This window comes from Eucyclogobius newberryi, unplaced genomic scaffold, assembly GCF_026437365.1.
Source record: "Eucyclogobius newberryi isolate DKJ021-1_F unplaced genomic scaffold, fEucNew1.0.hap1 SCAF_5, whole genome shotgun sequence".
NCBI classification, from domain to species: Eukaryota; Metazoa; Chordata; class Actinopteri; order Gobiiformes; family Gobiidae; genus Eucyclogobius; species Eucyclogobius newberryi.
In genome coordinates this window covers 11,113,153-11,134,182 of record NW_027316167.1, presented here as the reverse complement: position 1 = coordinate 11,134,182, position 21,030 = coordinate 11,113,153, and the positions used below count along the sequence as shown (strand labels likewise).

General features: G+C 41.9%; 1 protein-coding gene across 1 annotated transcript in view; it reads right to left on the bottom strand.

Moving 5' to 3' along the window:
• The window catches only part of fbn1 (fibrillin 1), a 142,965-nt gene that overhangs the window by 25,014 nt on the left and 96,921 nt on the right, over window positions 1-21,030 (bottom strand). Inside the window, exons 33-47 of the mRNA XM_072465628.1 lie at window positions 16,464-16,586; window positions 15,497-15,619; window positions 15,279-15,404; window positions 13,402-13,524; window positions 12,250-12,372; window positions 11,364-11,531; window positions 9,548-9,742; window positions 8,254-8,376; window positions 7,210-7,368; window positions 6,569-6,640; window positions 6,027-6,152; window positions 5,186-5,308; window positions 1,812-1,937; window positions 1,601-1,717; window positions 16-141 (exon numbers count right to left, since the gene is read on the bottom strand). Of these exons, the coding sequence (XP_072321729.1) occupies window positions 16-141; window positions 1,601-1,717; window positions 1,812-1,937; window positions 5,186-5,308; window positions 6,027-6,152; window positions 6,569-6,640; window positions 7,210-7,368; window positions 8,254-8,376; window positions 9,548-9,742; window positions 11,364-11,531; window positions 12,250-12,372; window positions 13,402-13,524; window positions 15,279-15,404; window positions 15,497-15,619; window positions 16,464-16,586 (1,953 nt within the window). The remainder of the gene's footprint in view (window positions 1-15; window positions 142-1,600; window positions 1,718-1,811; window positions 1,938-5,185; window positions 5,309-6,026; window positions 6,153-6,568; window positions 6,641-7,209; window positions 7,369-8,253; window positions 8,377-9,547; window positions 9,743-11,363; window positions 11,532-12,249; window positions 12,373-13,401; window positions 13,525-15,278; window positions 15,405-15,496; window positions 15,620-16,463; window positions 16,587-21,030) is intronic.

Genomic DNA, 21,030 nt, shown 5'->3' with positions numbered 1-21,030 from the left:
ATATCATGAACTTACCTGAGCACGCCCGGCCGTCCAGAGTGAGTTCATATCCATCGTTACAGACACAGAAATATCCTCCCACTGTGTTCACGCACTGACCGCTTCTGCACAGGCCTCTCTGAGTCGAGCACTCGTCCACATCTGAGACATGAAAAAGACGTGGTTGCACCAACAATAAAGGACTGGACGACATCATAATGGACATACGGAAAATGGAAAAAATCACAAATGGACTGAACTTGGAAATGGACAAATTTGACATAAACTGGACGAAATGGGACTCACATTATGGATCTGGTGCTCTAACCTTGCAATTTATTTCCATTTGGATGCATTATTCTAAAAACGGTCATCTCCAACAATACACACTTTGTATTTTCTCTGGCTCCGCCCACTCCGCACTTTCTTGTCTTTATTTTTTATTTATTTTTTCTCTCTTTCTTTCTCCCTTTTTTTTTTTTCTTTTTTTCCATTTTTTACAATGTTATTGGACTGTATCCTTATTTACACACAAGTATTGATTGATCTGTGTTTATTCTTTCAATAGAAAAATAATAATACAAAAAAAAAAAAAGAAAAAGACGTGGTTAATGTTCAGCCTTCAAATACAAAATCTGTATTCAAACACTATGGAAGTACTTTTGTTATATCTTGTACATATGACGATGACGAGTGGGACTAAATTCTAATGTTAAAAGAATGTATGATGGTGGTATATGTTTGTATTTGTTTGTGTCTGCGACTGTCTAAATGTTTAAATGTGTGGAAATGTTCTTATGTGAAATTTGCAGGGCCCAGAATATCCGACTGCACCTCGTCTGATTTCTTACACAAATGTGTATATGTCTTATATATTTCTTATCTTGATTTATTTTTCATTTAAATGTTTTATTACACGTACGTTTTTTTGGACAAGATATACGTGTTGTATAGAGTAAACTGAGAGTGAATTTAGATCTGAACCAAGACAATACCAGAATTAAACCAGGACTAAACCATAACTAATCCAGAATTAAACCAGGACTAAACCATAACTGATCCAGAATTGAACCAGGACTAAACCATAACTGATCCAGAATTAAACCAGAACTAAACCAAAACTGATCCAGAATTAAACCAGGACTAAACCATAACTGATCCAGAATTAAACCAGGACTAAACCATCACTGATCCAGAATTAAACCAGGACTAAACCATCACTAATCCAGAATTAAACCAGGACTAAACCATCACTAATCCAGAATTAAACCAGGACTAAACCATCACTAATCCAGAATTAAACCAGGACTAAACCATAACTGATCCAGAACTAAACCAGGACTAAACCATAACTGATCCACAAGTCTATTTCATATTAAAAAAATAGGAAAAATATTATACTTCAATTTCAAATTTGAGTGTTTTCAGATTGAAAACAACTGCCCTAAACTATCACGCAGCACCTTTTTATATCTTTCTTAAACACAATTTTGCATCCATCAAAATCCAGGACAAGCAAGCTTCGACTACACTAAAATCACAGTGACTATAAACAGCTAGCTTCACATTGACATCGCACAAAAAGGCGACTTTCTTTTCCTCTTAATAAAGGCGCACATACCAACGCAGTCGCTGTTGTGCGAGTTGGTGAAGCCGGGGTAGCACAGACAGTTGTACGAGCCCACCGTGTTTTTACAGGTGCCATTTCCGCAGGGCTGTCTCTCACACTCGTCCATGTCTGAGGGAAAACACGTTTGCCTTTTAATATTACTTCACATAGATCTAAAAGGTCCAGGGTAAACACATCAGGCCCTAATGTCGGCAGAACTCACCCACACACATGGACTGGTCCCTGGTGGTCTTGAAGCCGTTGGGGCAGATGCAGCGGTAACTTCCCAGAGTGTCGATGCACTGGCCGGGGTTACACACTCCAGGGTTCTCGTTGCATTCATTACGGTCTAAGTAAAGAGACAAAAACATGTCAAATCTAGGAATACATGAATAAATTGGGGTGAATGTCATTATTATAGTATTGATACAGTCGGCAATGCGTCGTAGTGCTCTGGAGTGTGCCAACACACAACTTTATCATTTCCTGGGAAATTGTGTGTATTTCAAGCACAACTAGTTCAAGTGGAGACACGGTTCAGTCATAATGGAGGTTGTTGATACCTCAGAAAAAGTAAACTCATTGTTCTGTAGGTGATAAAGTACAGCCGGGGTTGGAGCATCACAACAGTATTCAGCCCACATATACCATTAGTATTCTTCCATAAAAGTTCATTCTTTTCCACATCTTTGCGTCTGTATTTGTCAAAAAATAACCCTCCGAAACATTTGCTCTTGTAGTTGTTGAACAGTGGCTGACAAAGCAGCTTCTACATTAAAATGAACGGATTGCTTTCACCACAGAGTAGTAAGACTATCTTCTTATTTCTGCTTAATGTTCATCTTTTGTGTCTACTTCACCCTGGAGAAACTCAAATTGATATGTGCTAGAAGATGATAAACTATAATTAACAAGACTATATGAAAATATGTATATATAGGTTTGGTGCTTAGACCCCGACAGAAGGTGCAGAGCAGGAGATGATAGGACTCTTTCTCCAGAGCCTAGACACTGGAGGTGGTGAAAATAAAACCTGAAAGAAACATTTAACTCTGAAAAGTGCTGGGGTGGAGGAGGGCTGGGGTGGAGGAGGGCTGGGGTGGAGGAGGGCTGGGGTGGAGGAGTGCTGGGGTGGAGGAGTGCTGGGGTGGAGGAGTGCTGGGGTGGAGGAGTGCTGGGGTGGAGGAGGGCTGGGGTGGAGGAGGGCTGGGGTGGAGGAGGGCTGGGGTGGAGGAGTGCCGGGGTGGAGGAGGGCTGGAGTGGAGGAGGGCTGGGGTGGAGGAGGGCTGGGGTGGAGGAGTGCTGGGGTGGAGGAGTGCTGGGGTGGAGGAGTGCTGGGGTGGAGGAGGGCTGGGGTGGAGGAGTGCTGGGGTGGAGGAGGGCTGGGGTGGAGGAGGGCTGGGGTGGAGGAGTGCTGGGGTGGAGGAGGGCTGGGGTGGAGGAGTGCTGGGGTGGAGGAGTGCTGGGGTGGAGGAGTGCTGGGGTGGAGGAGTGCCGGGGTGGAGGAGTGCCGGGGTGGAGGAGGGCTGGAGTGGAGGAGGGCTGGGGTGGAGGAGTGCTGGGGTGGAGGAGTGCTGGGGTGGAGGAGGGCTGGGGTGGAGGAGTGCTGGGGTGGAGGAGTGCCGGGGTGGAGGAGGGCCGGGGTGGAGGAGGGCTGGGGTGGAGGAGTGCTGGGGTGGAGGAGGGCTGGGGTGGAGGAGTGCTGGGGTGGAGGAGTGCTGGGGTGGAGGAGTGCTGGGGTGGAGGAGTGCTGGGGTGGAGGAGTGCTGGGGTGGAGGAGGGCTGGGGTGGAGGAGTGCTGGGGTGGAGGAGTGCTGGGGTGGAGGAGGGCTGGGGTGGAGGAGGGCTGGGGTGGAGGAGGGCTGGGGTGGAGGAGTGCCGGGGTGGAGGAGTGCCGGGGTGGAGGAGGGCTGGAGTGGAGGAGGGCTGGGGTGGAGGAGGGCTGCGCGAGCTGAACTGCTGAATGGTTTAAAACGAGTTGGCTGCGCTGTGACTGGCTGCTCTTGAACCTATAGTAGCAGAACAGGGCAGTGAAGGTACTGCACAGGTGACACAGCAGGAATAGTCTTCGCTTTAGCTCCTCTTTTGGTTTCTGAACGTACACAAAACAATTAAATGATAAATAGATTTTTTTTCTTAAGGTATAAACAAAAGAAGAGGGACTGATTTTTACAGGTATTGAAGTAAAGTACATAGTCTGTCTCTCAGCCAATTCATTTTTTTTTTTTATTTACGATCTGAAAAAAGTAAAGTATTCATATTTTCACACAGCATATTCCAAATCGTATTAACAGTGTGTGAAATATCCAGTGAGATTTGAAGTGTCATGTGCAGCTTTGGAGAGAATCATCCTCATGAAGACAGACACATCTTGGCCGTTTCTTCCCTAATCCTTCCCTTAATCCTGTCATGGACTTCACTAATTCTCTACTATCTCTCCACTAAAAGCTTCACAGCTTTAAATCAATGCATTTATGGAGCAGAATGACTTGTCAGTTTTATGTCGAGCACATTCTGTTCTTAGAAATGAATGTTGCTGTCAGGAAACTTGGACGGGTTCTACTTCTGATTGATTAATTGAAAATCTCCATATGTGTGTCATGCCGGGGAAAGAAGAGAGCGTGCCTGACATTTTAGACGGATCGCAGACACTTCTCTTCCCTCTATTCAGAACATTGAGCCCAAGCACTGCCTTTCGAGAGCTCTGACACCCGCTCACACCCGCTCACACCCGCTCACACCCGCTCACACCCGCTCACACCCGCTCACACCCGCTCACACCCGCTCACACCCGCTCCACGCACTCGTCTCACTGCTGAACTCAGGGAGACGGTATCGCAGTGTGTGAAGGGCAGAACAGCTTCATTCCACTGGCCATAAGAATATAGAACTCTAACTAAATAACTGCTGCCACTGCTACGAGCTGGTGGTAATTTGAGACATCGGGACGAACTCATTGACGTTTCGATGCACCTCAAGCGTTTTTCATTCAGTATTTTAGAGCATTACAGCTGTTACGCTGCTTTTTGGACCATAGTCTGAAGTAACCGTGCTGCTCTTCACTGAACTCTTTCAAATTGACTCATGTCCTTCGAAAGATCGTATCCTTGATGGTAACGCAACATTCAAGGGTAGTACACACTAGTGGTCTTGTTCTCCTTCCGTGACGCTGCGTTAACTCGTGTCTTTACTGTAAATTGTTACTTATACACACACACATAACACATAAGGACTTAAGTGTGGTCTGACTCCAACAATACTTGATCACATGAAGAAACTCATGCTAAAATAGGCAAAAACACCAAAACTTCAAACTAATAGTGTAATTTTGAACCGCAGCAAGTATTTACTGTCTTGAGCCTTTTACAAACGGCACACACAACTCTTCCCTGGCTTCTACTTCCTCTGCTCTGCACGTTTACGTCAATAAAGTGGGGGATTAAAGACACATTTTGCGACTGAACACAGAAGGAGTGCGACAGAATGCTGCGGGGAGAACGAGTGCAGCGGAGGACGACGGTTTATTAGCACGGCGGCTTTTTTTAGACTTTTAATTCTCTCTGAAACAAAACACAATCTGATGTACAGAAGCCTTACCCAGACACTGTCCAGTGGGAGTGAAGCGATATCCAGGTTTACAGTCACACCTGTAGCTGCCCGGCATGTTCAGGCAGGCGGCGTTCTGCTGACACACCGGCCCATTCTGGCACTCGTCGATATCTGTGGAGGAAACAAAGAGCTGACGTGACTTCAGTGTAAAAACAAAGAGAGTTACACATCCAGGAGGCCACGATTACAAACTTTGAAGATCGATATATCAAACAAAGACTATGAACGATACTATTGAGTACTTTGGCAACAGACACAATAACTATAACGCAAGATAATCCTCAGAAAGTGTGTACAGTATAGTTAAAAAACATGAGCTGCAATTAATACATTGGGGGGGGGAAATAGCAGAATGTGGATGTTTGATGTGTTCTCAAAGTTACTTATTTGACCCTCTACAGCTCAAAATGGCAAAAAGTTCTCCAATTATTAGGATAAATTGATTTAGCACATTATTGTTTGGATGAGCATGCTAACTACTCAAGATCAATATAATCCATACGGCACAAGATGCTCTGGGTTGTGTTGATGGTAAGATAATTAAAATAACTAATGCCTGGATATTGGGCTTGAGTGATTTGGTTTTATAGCCTCTAATCTTAATTTGATGGACTTGAATAAAACAGGCTTCGCAGTCTCATTTAAAAAACATAAAAAAACTCCAAACTACAGGCTCCGTTATGAAGCCCAAAACTGATCAATGACCATTTCAAACGATTGGATCTTGATTCGGTAAAACTTTGATCAGCTGCACAGCCCTACCTGGACGTGAAATATGACCTAGAATGAGCGAAATAGAAAAAAAAACATACAGAAACCTCCCGCTCACCTTCGCAGATGAGCAGTTTGTCGTTGTAGATGAAGCCGAGCGGACACTCGCACCTGAAGCTGCCGATCATGTTTATGCAGACGCCGTTCTCGCAGACTCCGGGGATCTCTCTGCATTCGTCGATGTCTGACCACAGCGCACAGAAGAGAAGAGTCAGGGTCAAATGCGTCGTGTTCGGTGACCAGCTCATCCTGTTGTAGCTATGGAAATACTTCTGACAGGCTTTACTTTCACCTGTCGCTTCACAGAACAGAGGGATTACATCTTCTTCTTTATGTTTACCGATTTTGCACAGGTAAAATGAGCCTCTTCTCAATTCAATTTAGAAAAACAAACCTTATTTCTGTATCGGTATCATTCATGAGTCATAATAAACAGGTGAAAACTCCACAGTACGACATTACACTTCTAAGTAAGAATGCTAGTTTGACACAAAAGTTAATTGTTCATATTTACAGTATACAAAGTCCAGTTTCTTTCTTCAAATCATCTGCTATCTAGAAATTGAGCCACTTGTTTAGCACAGAACGTAAATCTCTCACCAGTGACACGTCCTGTCGTGATGTCGATGTAAAACCCAGGTCTTTCGCTGCCGCACAGAACGGCAAACTCATCTGGAACCAAACGCTGAATTAGAACCTTGTGTCACTTTCGTAAACTATTGTAAATTCACAGTTTGTCTTAGTTGTTGTCTGTATCTTTTGCCTGATGATGAAATCGCGACAAAAACTACACTGCAGTTAAAGAAGACGTATTATGCTTTTTCTGGTGTTCAGTATATTATGTAGATTTTACAATTTGTTCTTTGAGATACATTGAAATACACAATACTGATCTTTAACAACTTAATATTACAAACAGCTTCACTGACTTCCTGTTCAAAACTGCTGTTACTCATTATCTGCTGCTGCCTACGACTTTGAGTGAGTTTTTATGGTGATAAAAAATATGTTTAAAAAGAAACAGTATAACATTGTTAAAAGTGTATAAAAGTTGATTTTGTCTAATAAAATGAGAACAAAATCTGCGACTGGAGGTACTGATAGCTTTGTTATCTCACCAAAACTAAAGAAAACAGAAGAAACAAAGTGACAATATCTGAACTTAAACTAAGAAGACCTAAGACTATAACTAAACTTGTGTATTTAACATGATCTGAGTGTTTGTTGTGTTGGGCGCTCACCGGTGCTGGGGACGGGGCACTGCTCACACGGCTTGTTCCAGGCGCGGCCGATGTTGTAGGAGCAGCAGCACATCTTCTTGGTCATGTTGAAGGTGAGCTCCCCGTCGCACGTGCGGTTGTACGAATAAAAGTTCCTGTAGCAGTAGCTCTTCCTCATGTCTGCGGGTTTTCAAAATAAAAGCGTTAAACATCGATTATCCTTCATTTGTTTTACATTATTAGATATGTCTGTTTTAGACATGAAAGCCTGGCTGGAGGGCTTTCTCTCAGGGTAGATCTCGATGGTAACATGACTCTTCTGGACAGGGCAAAAATTACTCTAAAATTACTTTTTAATTTCCCATATTGATTGATTATGATTGACAGTTCATGCCCTCTGCTCTGTGCACACCGATTCATTCAGAATATCCGGAATTGTCAGAGCGAGTCTGCTATGTAGCGAGTTTTACCCAGAGACTTTTGTGTCTGGGTTTGTCTGACGATGTTTAAAAGGTAGTCACTGAGGGTTCAATTAGGTTTGGTCATAATGTAATTCTACTCGTCCTAGACGTGGCTGCCAATCCGTGCCAAAGGCCTCTCCCATCAGTACCAATCCTTCACATACAGTACCACATTCGTACCTCAGCCATGTGCAGGATTTTAGATAGGATTGGAAAACACAGGGGCCGACTAGGCGAAAAAACGAGACCACGGCTCGGCAGCCAATCAGCGCCAAGCACACAAATTTTGTCGACCAATCAGCGCGCAGCATGCAAATTTTCACTTGTAAACAGTAATCTGTAATGGCGGACTATTGTCAAATGCTTCCCGGCCCGATTTAATGATAATATTCCCTTTTTTTCTAAGATGTATTAATAAAATGGCCGTCCACATTAAAAAATACCCCGTTTTATGATAAATAAAGTCAAGCTTTTACGTTTCTGGTGACTACTTTATAATTCATTTTCTATTGATTCCATTTCATCTCTTGGTTTTAAATTGCAGTCGTTCAACGCAAAGCAAATATTCCCCTCCCTCTTACAGCTGTTCGACCTGGTTACTTACCCATGCAGTTGTTCCCTCCGTTGACCTGCATGTAGTCCACGGGGCAGATGCAGGTGTAGTTCCCGATGGTGTTGTAGCACTGCCCCGGGCCACAGATGCCGGGGTTCTCACACTCATCCACATCTGAAAAACATTGGGAGGACTTTTTAGACCTAATCATAAAATACAACACTGTACATTTATCACGAGACCACAAAGAACAAAGGTGAAATTTATGTCCGGATCGTACGAGGTCGAAGACAAGACGTATTTCATTCCAAAAGGGAGATCTGAGATTGCAACATTGGAGTCATAAACTATTGAAATATAAGATGAATACAATTTAAGCTGCATAAATCCAAAACATATGCAAGTTTTTGGTTTCATGGAGTCGAATGCTCTTGATTACAAATGACAACTGTGTCAAGCTTAAAGTGTCCTGGCCTTTAGCCGAGAGAAAGCCGTTTTCAGATAGACCAGGTATTATTTTGTGACATGAGACAGATTAGTATACGAAAATGTTATAATTCTAGTGCGTTTCTGAGCTATTAAGTTAAAATTCCGTGTGGAGCCGATGCGTTACTGTCTAATAATAAGCAATCTGGAGTTTATCTCTTCAAAAAACAAAATCACGTGATACATTTGTTAATTTTAGCGAACTAATTGCATTTTTGTGACGCAGGGATATAGTCGTATTGTTTTTGCTGGGCTTCCTTGATGGCTGGATTCAATTTCCTCCTCTCCCAAATGTCTGGCGGCAGAAGGAGGAGGGAAATAATAAGTCATCGTTGTGTTTCTGTCTGAATTTTAGACGATACAAAACATGACCACAAGCATATTTTAGATTTACCATGTGACGGCTTATGTTCCCTCCTAACTGGCTGACAAATCCGCATCGAAACAACAGAACAACAGTGGGCAATTTGTATCTCTTAGCCAAGAACTTGACACAAAAATATAATAAATAATGTCACACAGACCATGTGTAATTCACTGTAATGAAGGAAAGAAGATGTCTGTTGTGCTAGTGTGTCATTTAACTCATTCATTCTTTATTTGTTGTTGCTGTTTAGAATTGCCGGGTGTGAACAGTTTGTGGCATTTTGGTCGATTTTAACCTACTCCAGATTTTTTGACAATGTTGTTGTTGAAATGTGTGACTGCAAAAAAACAGTTGGTGTAGTCAAATAGTTTCTGGCAATGACTAATAGGGAGAAAAAACAAAGAAACAAATGGAACTGGTATTAAAATAAAATGTTTTTGCAACGTGAACATCCCCAGTATTTCTGTGGGTGTGGGTGTTTTGTCCCCTCACCTTCGCAGACCCTGGTCTCTGGGTTGAGGGCGTAGCCTCGTGGACACTCGCACTGGAAGCTCCCAAACGTGTTGATGCACTGCCCGCCCTGACAGAGCCCGGGCAGCTCCTGACACTCGTTTATGTCCTCCAGGATCACCGTTATGGGGTTCGGCCGGAAGCCCTCTCCTCCCGGACACAGCGTCTTGTACTCGGCTGCAAGAGCGTTATGCATATCAACACATGGCAGTTTAAAGCCGAGGGACCCAACTTTGTTCATGTAAATTGATATATTTCACTACTTCCACAGAGTGTTCGGTGAAATCAGCTTGTTGGTTGTGCGTTTGGCGTCCGCCCGGCTTCGCAAATGCATGAAAAAGCTGTTCTAAAACTGTTGTGCACAAAAAATCCTGAATGTTAATATTAGCAAAGTGTCTTATGTGTTTGTGAGAACTAGGAACATGTTGGATTTAAATGCCTTCTTCTTCCTGTGATGGCTGGAAAATAAGGTATCCCACCTTTAAATGCACACGTCACTGAATGCTTATTATAGTGATTTATCCAGTGTGACGCTGTTTGTTGTTACTGCAGTTCCACAAAAAGTGCCATAAAAAAGAGGTCTACTTCACGTCAAATAGAGAGAGAGAGAAGAGCGCATCCTGAGCAGAATCTAATGAATCAGTCCTGCACTGTCCTGCGCCATCTGGGGACAATTACTGAACAATTTGCAGAAACGGTCTTGTTTTTTCCCAACAACAGAAAAGCCACAGTCATCGTAGGACAAGAACAGCCTTTGTGTTGACAGAAGGAGGTCATTTTGTTCTGCTGCTGAAAGAATACATGTGGTACGCAGCGTTTAAATTTATGATAACTCTAAACAAATCTAAAGTACGGGTATTTGATTCTCCACATGTTCTCACTAAATGTTTCTCAAATGCTATAAGGTGTAAAATAGGCCTATAGACAAATACTGTGTTGTACTGACTTGTTCACATGTTGGAATCATTATTCATGTGAAGAGATGAGAAGAAGACATGAGGAGATATGATGAGTAACACAAGATTAGTCAGTGTTTGTAACAGTCAATATTTTAAAACTCAGGTCAGAATTCTTTTCATAGGATTTGGGCTTTTTTAGTTTGGTACACGCAAATATAAGTTAGGGATCTTCTCAAAATGGGTTGAAGCTGAAAATACGTAATTTTTTCCGTCTCTCTCTGGACCCCCTCAACACCCTCATTGTATTGAAGCTTCAAAGCAACAAAAAGACAAAAAATATTACGCCTGTTCAGCTTCAACCCATTTTGAGATGATCCCTAACAACGTGCAAGTGATGGTGGTCCCTCCTGAAATGAGGCGGATAAAACCCAGGAGCAGTTTGTGACCAACCAACCACGATCTAAGCCACTGCACCAAGTCCAAGTGCATCTGTTATGTCTCTAAAACATTAAATCGCTGTAATTCCCCATTAATCCAGGAGTGTTTTCAATTGAAGAAAAAAAATTCAGTTGTATCATCTGGACTCTTTAGAAAAACAAAACGTTTCGACTCCAAGAGTCATTCTCCATCTGGGAATCGAGTCTGGGAACTCAGGTTTTATATCCTTCAATTTTATATCCTTCAATTTCAAGTACAATAACATGGTTTTCAATCATATATTTAATTACGGTAACAATTCAACAGTTCTTTGAAAATAATGTAAACGTTTAGTCCATAATAAGTCCGTGATAAATCTTCAATATCAATAAAATGATTTGTGACGAATACAAAGTGACAGAGTTAAGCCTTAAGCCTCACTAGAGTGTGGGGAGCAGTTCTTTTTGAATGGACGTTCTTACTGGAGTTGACGAAGGGGCAGGATTCACACGGGTTTCCCCAGCCTCGGCCGTGAGAGCAGCAGCACGACGCCTTGGACACGCCCACGCCGATCTCATTGGAGCAGGCGAAGTTGTCGGAACCGTCACCGCGGGAACGGATGTCCAGGAAGCAGCTGCCCGACCGCGTATCTGCAAGACAGGTCAATGCAGGCAGATGTACACATGAGATTTAAACCATTTTTTTAGTAGAGGGCGATATGCGAAAAAAGGAACGACACGTTTTTTCCTCTCGATTTTTTATCCGATTTTACATTTTCAATTTCAAAAAGACAATTAGAATAGCTTTCAGCATAGATTTCATCATGATAAGCAATAGACTTTTAATTAAGACTGACATTTAACACAACTAATTGCCCAATTTCTTCCTCCAAAGTCCAAACTCTGCTCCAAATAATAAGACTGACAACAGCTCTTGATCAGAAAGTTGATCTTTGACATGACTGAATCTCGATCTCAATTAAATACACACGACTGTCATCTTTTTACTTTGCTTCTTGTATTGTAAAGCGTCTTTATATGATGTATTATTATTATTATTGTTGTTAATAAAATACAGTACGGTTAATTTCCCAGTTTAGATTGCGAAAAAATAAATAAAAAAATTGGGTCGTGATTGAAATTGCGATTATTTGAAACACTTTATTCCTTTGTGATTTCCCACTTGAACAAAAGCCACTGCGGATTCATCAAATACCTTTGCTCCGGGTTTTGCGAGGCAGAACGAGCGGACGCATCAGTCAGAACAGAATGTGATCAATTATCTCAGCGATTACATCCTTTTCGTACAAGCGTGAGGTCAGCGCCACAGCCCAATTGAGAATGCTAAATGCTAAATGCTAACACTCACCGACACAGCCGACTCGAGTGGGGTTCAGCTCGAAGTCCGGGGGGCAGTTACAGAGGTAGCTCCCTGGGATGTTCACGCACACGCCATTTATACAGATGGTCGGGTCAGCGCACTCGTTTATATCTGTGGAAATAAAGAAAATAGAGGAATAGTTTAGATCCCTGCACTTTTAAACATGGCCATAGTCAAGAAGCACTACTACTATGTTTTGACTAATTACTTTTTTCAATGACATTTAAGAACTTTTCCTTGTTCCACAGTTGTGAAAATGCAATAAACAGTTAAAAAAAACTGTGGGAAAATAGAAATGAGCGATCAAAAATAAAGATAAATTACTATTAAAACTACACTTAAATATATTATAAATAACACTGTGTGACTTAAAATATAAGGCAACAACAGTTTTTTGTACAAAAAGGGGCATTGCACTTATTCAAACCAGAAGAAGAAAATGCTAAATGAACATTGAGAAAACTAAAAACAAGTGGAAAGTAAATGTGTGGATTCAAATTAGATATCTCAGAGAAAAATATTCCATTTATTGTTATTTGGTCTTAAATCAAGCTCTTTTAAGTCCTTAAATGGACTTGGTTTGGTCCTGTTTTAGTCCTTGCTTAGTCCTCATCTTGTCCAGGCTTAGTTTTATGTTTAGTCCTGGTTTAGTCGATTAGAATTAACAATAACGATTAGAATAATTGAATTGAGAATAAACAAAGCAATTTAAGGATTATTCGCGAGAATTAACATCACGACCAAAACAACAATAAAATCCTAAATTTTCTCTCCTTTTTGTTTTCTTAACATTCATGCGCCTCAATATTTGACCTACTTTATAAAGTCAAACATTCTGAATGATCAATTTGACATAAACAGCAGGATAAAAAAGCCCTTTAGATTTAAGTTTGCTTTTTTGAGGAAAAGCTGGGCAGAAAGGACAAAATTTGGCTTCTAAAATCATCACATTTCTTTTAACGGAACTAAAAAAAATGCCTAATTTAGTTAAAAAATTCCACTTTTGCCATGATTATTGACCTAATAACCTAACAATCTTGATATCCTACTCCAGAACCAACACATCTACTTTGTATTTGGTTGTATTCTATGTCGGTTTAATGCCCGGCGGACATTAAATACATGAAATCATAACTTTACCTGTGCAGTTGCCTCCACTACGGTCCAGCTCATAACCGATGTTACATTCACATCTGAACAGTCCTGGGATGTTCCTGCAGCGTCCGTTCACACAGATATCGGCGAAAGTGCATTCATCAATATCTGGAAAATGAGATCAATTAATCAAGCGTGAGGACAGTTACTATAAATAAAAGTATGTGATGATACAAATACTCTTACCGTACAATACACGTCACTATTATACATTTTAAAGTGTGATGTGCTGTATTTCTACAGAAAATACATTCATGAATGACCAAGTAGAAACTTAAACTGAACAAAAAATCATGAATAAAGGAAGGTAATCTCAATAAATCGTTTTCTAAAAGTGCAAAATCGTTAAAAATCATGAGCCGCAATAAAAAAAAATGATATTATAATTGGTAAAAGTAACTTATTTGACCCTCTATAGCTCAAATCTTAATGCAAAACGTTCTCCACTAATGAAAAGAAATGGTACACAGTAAAGAATATATATAATTCCAGCTTTCATATATGGAATTAAATATAGTATTTATTGGGACTGGCTTTTACAACACAGTACAATGTGTTCAAAAAGATCCTCTGTGGTAAATGATCATTACAGAAGCTTTTAACATGGTTATTTTAAGACTAAAATGGAGTCAGACGGTTCACTCTCATCGCCGGAGAAGTTGTTAATGTGTTACAGAGTTCAGTCACAAAGGATTTAGCTCAAATACTCAAGAATCAAGCAGTTTCACAGGCCAGTGCAGCATTATCAGCTGTTTTTACATCTTAATCCAAGTCTAATCTTAATCCAACTGGACAGGATTTGGGAGGAAGTCTTTTGAAGTGTGAATTTGTTATAATTCAATGCCATTTTTGCTTGTTTCTGAAAGAACTTAGCTTTTTGATTATGTTTTCTTTATAAAAAAAAACCTTCTAAGAAAAAATGAGTCATACTCCACACGCACTACCTTTTATACAATATATTTGGTGTTAACAAAGCAATAAAACAGCCTGAACAACATATAAACAATCATATTAAACTACTGTGTGTGATGAGAAACAGTTACAGAAAAGTGGACTAAAGATGTTCCTTGTGCATCGATTAGACAAAAATTGGCATTGAAAAAATGTCTCAAAACTATCTCTTACCACCTGATCATACATTTGACCCAAAGTGCAAGAAAAGTACAAGTACATTTCATATTTACATGTAAAAATACTCCCATATTCCACCTACACTCACTCTTCTCTTTTCTGTTCATGTCCAAATAAATCATTTATAATTCCAATAAAATAATTAACTAATAAAACGTTTGGACAACTAAGACACAATCAACTCATCAACTAAACGACTAAAGACCCACAACAGAACGTAAAGGATTAATAATGTTATAGCAATGTTTGAAACCTTATTGTGGACTTCATTTTGCATTATAGAAATCTTTGTTTGATCAAATTGTTAATAAAACAATAAGTGCTTAAAACATGTGTTGAACTACGACATTTCACTAAACTGTAGAGGAACTGATTATATTCAAGATTTAACCAACATTTAGGTGAAGTTTATGATGTCACTTTCTGAGTAACAGATGAAGGCAATTCTGTTTCCTACAATAGAAAAGGCCACTATCTTTATAAATCCACCAATAATAATGATTTGACAAATAATAATACTTGATAACACCTTTACTTTATCAATTGAATGTCTAAACTGTCACAAAAACATGTCAATCATTTCTAAATTGTTCCTGAATTCAGCTTTTTCTGCAATTTTCTTCATCATTCCTCAACTTTTCTTGACAAACTGCAACCTGACTTCCCCGCCAAAGTAAAAGAATCATTAAAAAAGCACCAGGACCTGCCGCGATTCCTTTCGGAGGCCTCACCTTCACACGCTTTGCCGTCCTCCGTGGAGATGAAGCCCATGTCACACTCGCACCTGAATCCTCCCGCCATGTTCAGGCAGTGGCCGTTCTCGCACAGGTTCCCGTTCTCCGCGCACTCGTCGCTGTCTGTTCCACATAAAGAGTGATGAATACGCGCGAGCTGCTGCGGCGCGAAGGGGTCGGAACGCGGCGCGAAAACGGCGAGTGCGAGTTCGGACCTGAGCAGTAGAAGCCGTCGCCGGAGAAGCCGTCTTTGCAGGCGCAGCGGTACGAGCCCATGGTGTTGACGCACTCGGCGTTGTTGTTGCACATGTGAGTCCCGTTCGAGCACTCGTCCAGATCTGGGACAGGAAACACGGATACTGAATGTCTGCTCCGATGTGATGAATGTGAGAAAATATGAAATGATAATGTCAAAAAAGTGTAAATGGAATTTTTTGGGTCAAACAGCTTTTAAACTGCATTTTGCTGATTTAAACGAGGAGGGACCGTTTTTCATCGAAGAAATTGAAGCTCAAAATCACCAAAAACTGATTTCATATGCATCATTTGGGCAGTTAATGTATATTTCCTTTGGAGTTGGATTAGTTTAAATTAGCAACTACAACAAATATGGCACACAAAAAAAGGGCAGGGGGAAAGGCATGGGCAGTATTTCATCACGTTTATCGGATTGTACTGATGATAGGTGTTGATTAAACTCCATATATTATTTTGCAGCATCGAAAAATGAATGTGCCGCTATTATTTTCTGAGGTGATGGGAGAGGGAGACGTGTAAATTCCAGGTTTTGGAACTTGACTCCACTTTTCATGTTTGATCAAACTCACACTACTAATATACACTTATTTACTGTTAAATATGTGCTCAAAATGTACTATAACATGTGTTTAAATCTGTTTATGTAGCTGTTTTAGTTTAGGAATTCAATATTCTGAACAAAGGAATAGCAAATTAGTCGTTTGAATCCTTGATGTTTTGATGATTTTGCATTATTCGAATAGTAAATGATTATATCTGCACCAACCGCCTCTGCATCGTACGCCGCTCGCTCCGCCCTACACCACATTCATAGGTAAAGTGTGTCTTGCTCGAGGGTAAAACAGCCTCTGAGTTCCCATGAAGGAGTCATTTCCCTTGTGGCTCAGTGAAGTCTGTTTAAGTTTGAGTTTCAGTGGTGTTTACCTGAGCACTTGAGTCCGTCCCCGACCCATCCCGGGGCACATTGGCACTTGAAGCTGCCCGCGGTGTTGGTGCAGGTGGCCTGTCTGTCGCAGTTATGGGCCCCGATTTCACACTCGTTCACATCTGTGGATTCAATGAAGAGGAGTTAGAGGAACAGCACGTTCTATTGTGACTGTTATTATATTGTGAACCTTCAATAAAGGCTGGAACTGTTTCCTGGAAAACATTTGCCTCAATGATCATGAGGACAAAGGTGTGTGACACAATCAATGACATTATGGGCTGTAGTAGACTAAAGAACTTGTTGCTTGACTAGAGAACTCGACTAAAGAACTTGTTGCTTGACTAAACAACTTGTTGTTCGACTAAAGAACTTGTTGCTCGGCTAAAGAACTCGACTAAAGAACTTGTTGTTCGACTAAAGAACTTGTTGCTCGACTAAAGAACTTGTTGCTTGACTAAATAACTCGACTAAAGAACTTGTTGTTCGACTAAAGAACTTGTTGCTCGGCTAAAGAACTTGTTGCTTGACTAAATAACTCGACTAAAGAACTTGTTGCTCGACTAAAGAACTTGTTGCTCGACTAAAGAACTTGTTGCTCGACTAAAGAACTTGTTGCTTGACTAAATAACTCGACTAAAGAACTTGTTGCTCGACTAAAGAACTTGTTGCTCGACTAAAGAACTTGTTGCTCGACTAAAGAACTCGACTAAAGAACTTGTTGCTTGACTAGAGAACTCGACTAAAGAACTTGTTGCTCGACTAAAGAACTTGTTGCTCGACTAAAGAACTCGACTAAAGAACTTGTTGCTCGACTAAAGAACTTGTTGCTTGACTAAATAACTCGACTAAAGAACTTGTTGCTCGACTAAAGAACTTGTTGCTTGACTAAATAACTCGACTAAAGAACTTGTTGTTCAACTAAAGAACTTGTTGCTCGGCTAAAGAACTCGACTAAAGAACTTGTTGTTCGACTAAAGAACTTGTTGCTCGACTAAAGAACTTGTTGCTTGACTAAATAACTCGACTAAAGAACTTGTTGCTCGACTAAAGAACTTGTTGCTCGACTAAAGAACTTGTTGCTCGACTAAAGAACTCGACTAAAGAACTTGTTGCTTGACTAGAGAACTCGACTAAAGAACTTGTTGCTCGACTAAAGAACTTGTTGCTCGACTAAAGAACTTGTTGCTCGACTAAAGAACTCGACTAAAGAACTTGTTGCTCGACTAAAGAACTTGTTGCTTGACTAAATAACTCGACTAAAGAACTTGTTGCTCGACTAAAGAACTTGTTGCTTGACTAAATAACTCGACTAAAGAACTTGTTGTTCAACTAAAGAACTTGTTGCTCGGCTAAAGAACTCGACTAAAGAACTTGTTGTTCGACTAAAGAACTTGTTGCTCGACTAAAGAACTTGTTGCTCGACTAAAGAACTTGTTGCTTGACTAGAGAACTCGACTAAAGAACTTGTTGCTCGACTAAAGAACTTGTTGCTCGACTAAAGAACTTGTTGCTCGACTAAAGAACTCGACTAAAGAACTTGTTGCTTGACTAGAGAACTCGACTAAAGAACTTGTTGCTCGACTAAAGAACTTGTTGCTCGACTAAAGAACTTGTTGCTCGACTAAAGAACTCGACTAAAGAACTTGTTGTTCGACTAAAGAACTTGTTGCTCGACTAAAGAACTTGTTGCTTGACTAAATAACTCGACTAAAGAACTTGTTGCTCGACTAAAGAACTTGTTGCTCGACTAAAGAACTCGACTAAAGAACTTGTTGCTCGACTAAAGAACTTGTTGCTCGACTAAAGACATGCCCTACAGACCGATTAGTCGACTAAAGGGGACAAAGGCGCTGTAATCTGACCATATGTCTCACCCACAATGGACGGATTCTGAAATAATGATTCTCTCCAAAATCTTCAGTTAACACTCCCACTCCCTCACTCCCTCACTCACTCCCTCACTCCCTCACTCACTCCCTCACTCACTCACTCACTCACTCCCTCACTCCCTCACTCACTCCCTCACTCACTCACTCACTCACTCCCGCACTCCCTCACTCCCTCACTCCCTCACTCCCTCACTCACTCCCTCACTCCCTCACTTCCTCACTCCCTCACTCACTCACTCCCTCACTCCCTCACTTCCTCACTCCCTCACTCACTCACTCACTCACTCCCTCACTCCCTCACTCCCTCACTCACTCCCTCACTCCCTCACTCCCTCACTCACTCTCGCACTCACTCACTCCCTCACTCCCTCACTCCTTCACTCCCTCACTCACTCACTCACTCACTCACTCCCTCACTTCCTCACTCCCTCACTCCCTCACTCCCTCACTCACTCACTCCCTCACTCCCTCACTCCCTCACTCCCTCACTCACTCCCTCACTCCCTCACTCCCTCACTCACTCACTCACTCACTCACTCACTCCCTCACTCACTCACTCACTCCCTCACTCCCTCACTCCCTCACTCCCTCACTCACTCACTCACTCACTCACTCACTCCCTCACTCCCTCACTCCCTCACTCCTCACTCACTCACTCACTCACTCACTCACAAAGCCAACAGGTCTGTTACATTGCACTTATGCACTTTGTGGAAACCCAGACACAGATACTTTTGTGAACCTTCTACTCTTCAGTCTCTGTCATGTGATTCAGTGGATTTAAGCTTAAATGCTACGCTAGCACTTAGCCCAGCTCTCGTGTAGTGGTCTAGGGGATTGCACATATGCCTGCTCATGTCTCATTCCTATTTCAGACTAAAATGCCTTGTCAAATAAAGCCTTTGGGCTAAAAAAAAGAGCAGCACACAGAGGTCCTTTACTGGGCGTTCCCTCAAACTGAATCTATGGACCCATCTCATCTGTGCTACGCTTGGTCAGGACCACTGTAGCTGGAGGACTACCGCGAGTGAGTACCCTGAGGAAACCGGAGTACCCTGAGGAAACTGGAGTACCCTGAGGAAACCGAAGTACGCTGAGGAAACCGGAGTACTTTGAGGAAACCGGAGTACCCTGAGGAAACCGAAGTACCCTGAGGAAACCGGAGTACCCTGAAGAAACCGGAGTACCCTGAGGAAACCGGAGTACCCTGAAGAAACCGGAGTACCCTGAGGAAACTGGAGTACCCTGAGGAAACCGAAGTACGCTGAGGAAACCGGAGTACTCTGAGGAAACCGGAGTACCCTGAGGAAACCGAAGTACCCTGAGGAAACCGGAGTACCCTGAAGAAACCGGAGTACCCTGAGGAAACCGGAGTACCCTGAAGAAACCGGAGTACCCTGAGGAAACCGGAGTATCCTGAGGAAACCGGAGTACCCTGAGGAAACCGAAGTACCCTGAGGAAACCGAAGTACTCTGAGGAAACCGGAGTACCCTGAGGAAAGCGAAGTACCCTGAGGAAACCGGAGTACCCTGAAGAAACCGGAGTACCCTGAGGAAACCGGAGTACTCTGAAGAAACCGGAGTACGCTGAGGAAACCGGAGTACCCTGAGGAAACCGGAGTACCCTGAGGAAACCGGAGTACCCTGAGGAAACCGAAGTACCCTGAGGAAACCGAAGTACTCTGAGGAAACCGGAGTACCCTGAGGAAAGCGAAGTACCCTGAGGAAACCGGAGTACCCTGAAGAAACCGGAGTACCCTGAGGAAACCGGAGTACCCTGAGGAAACCGGAGTACTCTGAAGAAACCGGAGTACGCTGAGGAAACCGGAGTACCCTGAGGAAACCGGAGTACCCTGAGGAAACCGGAGTACCCTGAGGAAACCGGAGTACCCTGAGGAAACCGGAGTACCCTGAGGAAACCCACCCAGACAGGGACTCCACACAGAAAGCCCACTGTATCTTCATTCCTGCCTTTCAGAAATCCATGATATGTGTGCATTTTTAAGTCATATCAATCACCTCCAATCCTTTCCTCACATATGGATTTGTGCAGCAAACCGTGAGCCAAAAAGGATAGCAATATTTTAGGCCTTGATCCGTCTAAAACATTTCAAGGGTATTTCTGGGCATGTTCTCTCCACCCACAGACCAGGCCCCTCTTTTGGCTTTCGTAAACTGCTGCTCAAGTTTAGTCTCCCACCGACACTTATATTGATGTTGGAAATCAAATCCATCTCAAATTTAAAGTCTACAAATAAGCATCTTTAAATGGCAAACCCATTAGAACGATTCTCTGGCTCCGGGATAAATGGAGAGTCTGGAAAGAGAAATCTACAGCAGGAGGTGGAGTATCTGAGCCTGAAGTCTCTTTAATCGTTGCATTTCAGCTCTAAAACAAAATAGATCACAAAAGCAACCTTGTTATGGGACATTAAATTACCATTATTCTCTAAAGCGGAAGTGTTTGAAAGAAACAGTAGTAAACTAATTCAGACAGTAATTTAATGTAATCAACGAGAGAATCTTGAGCAGAAAAGGCACAAACTAATCACAATTGAAAATAATTAGAGACAGTTATAGAAGACATTATGAACATCTTTGTTTTTCTAAATAGGTTGATAACTGACTGAGTAGTAGATGGTGGACCACGGCGTCATTTCACCAACAAAAAAAC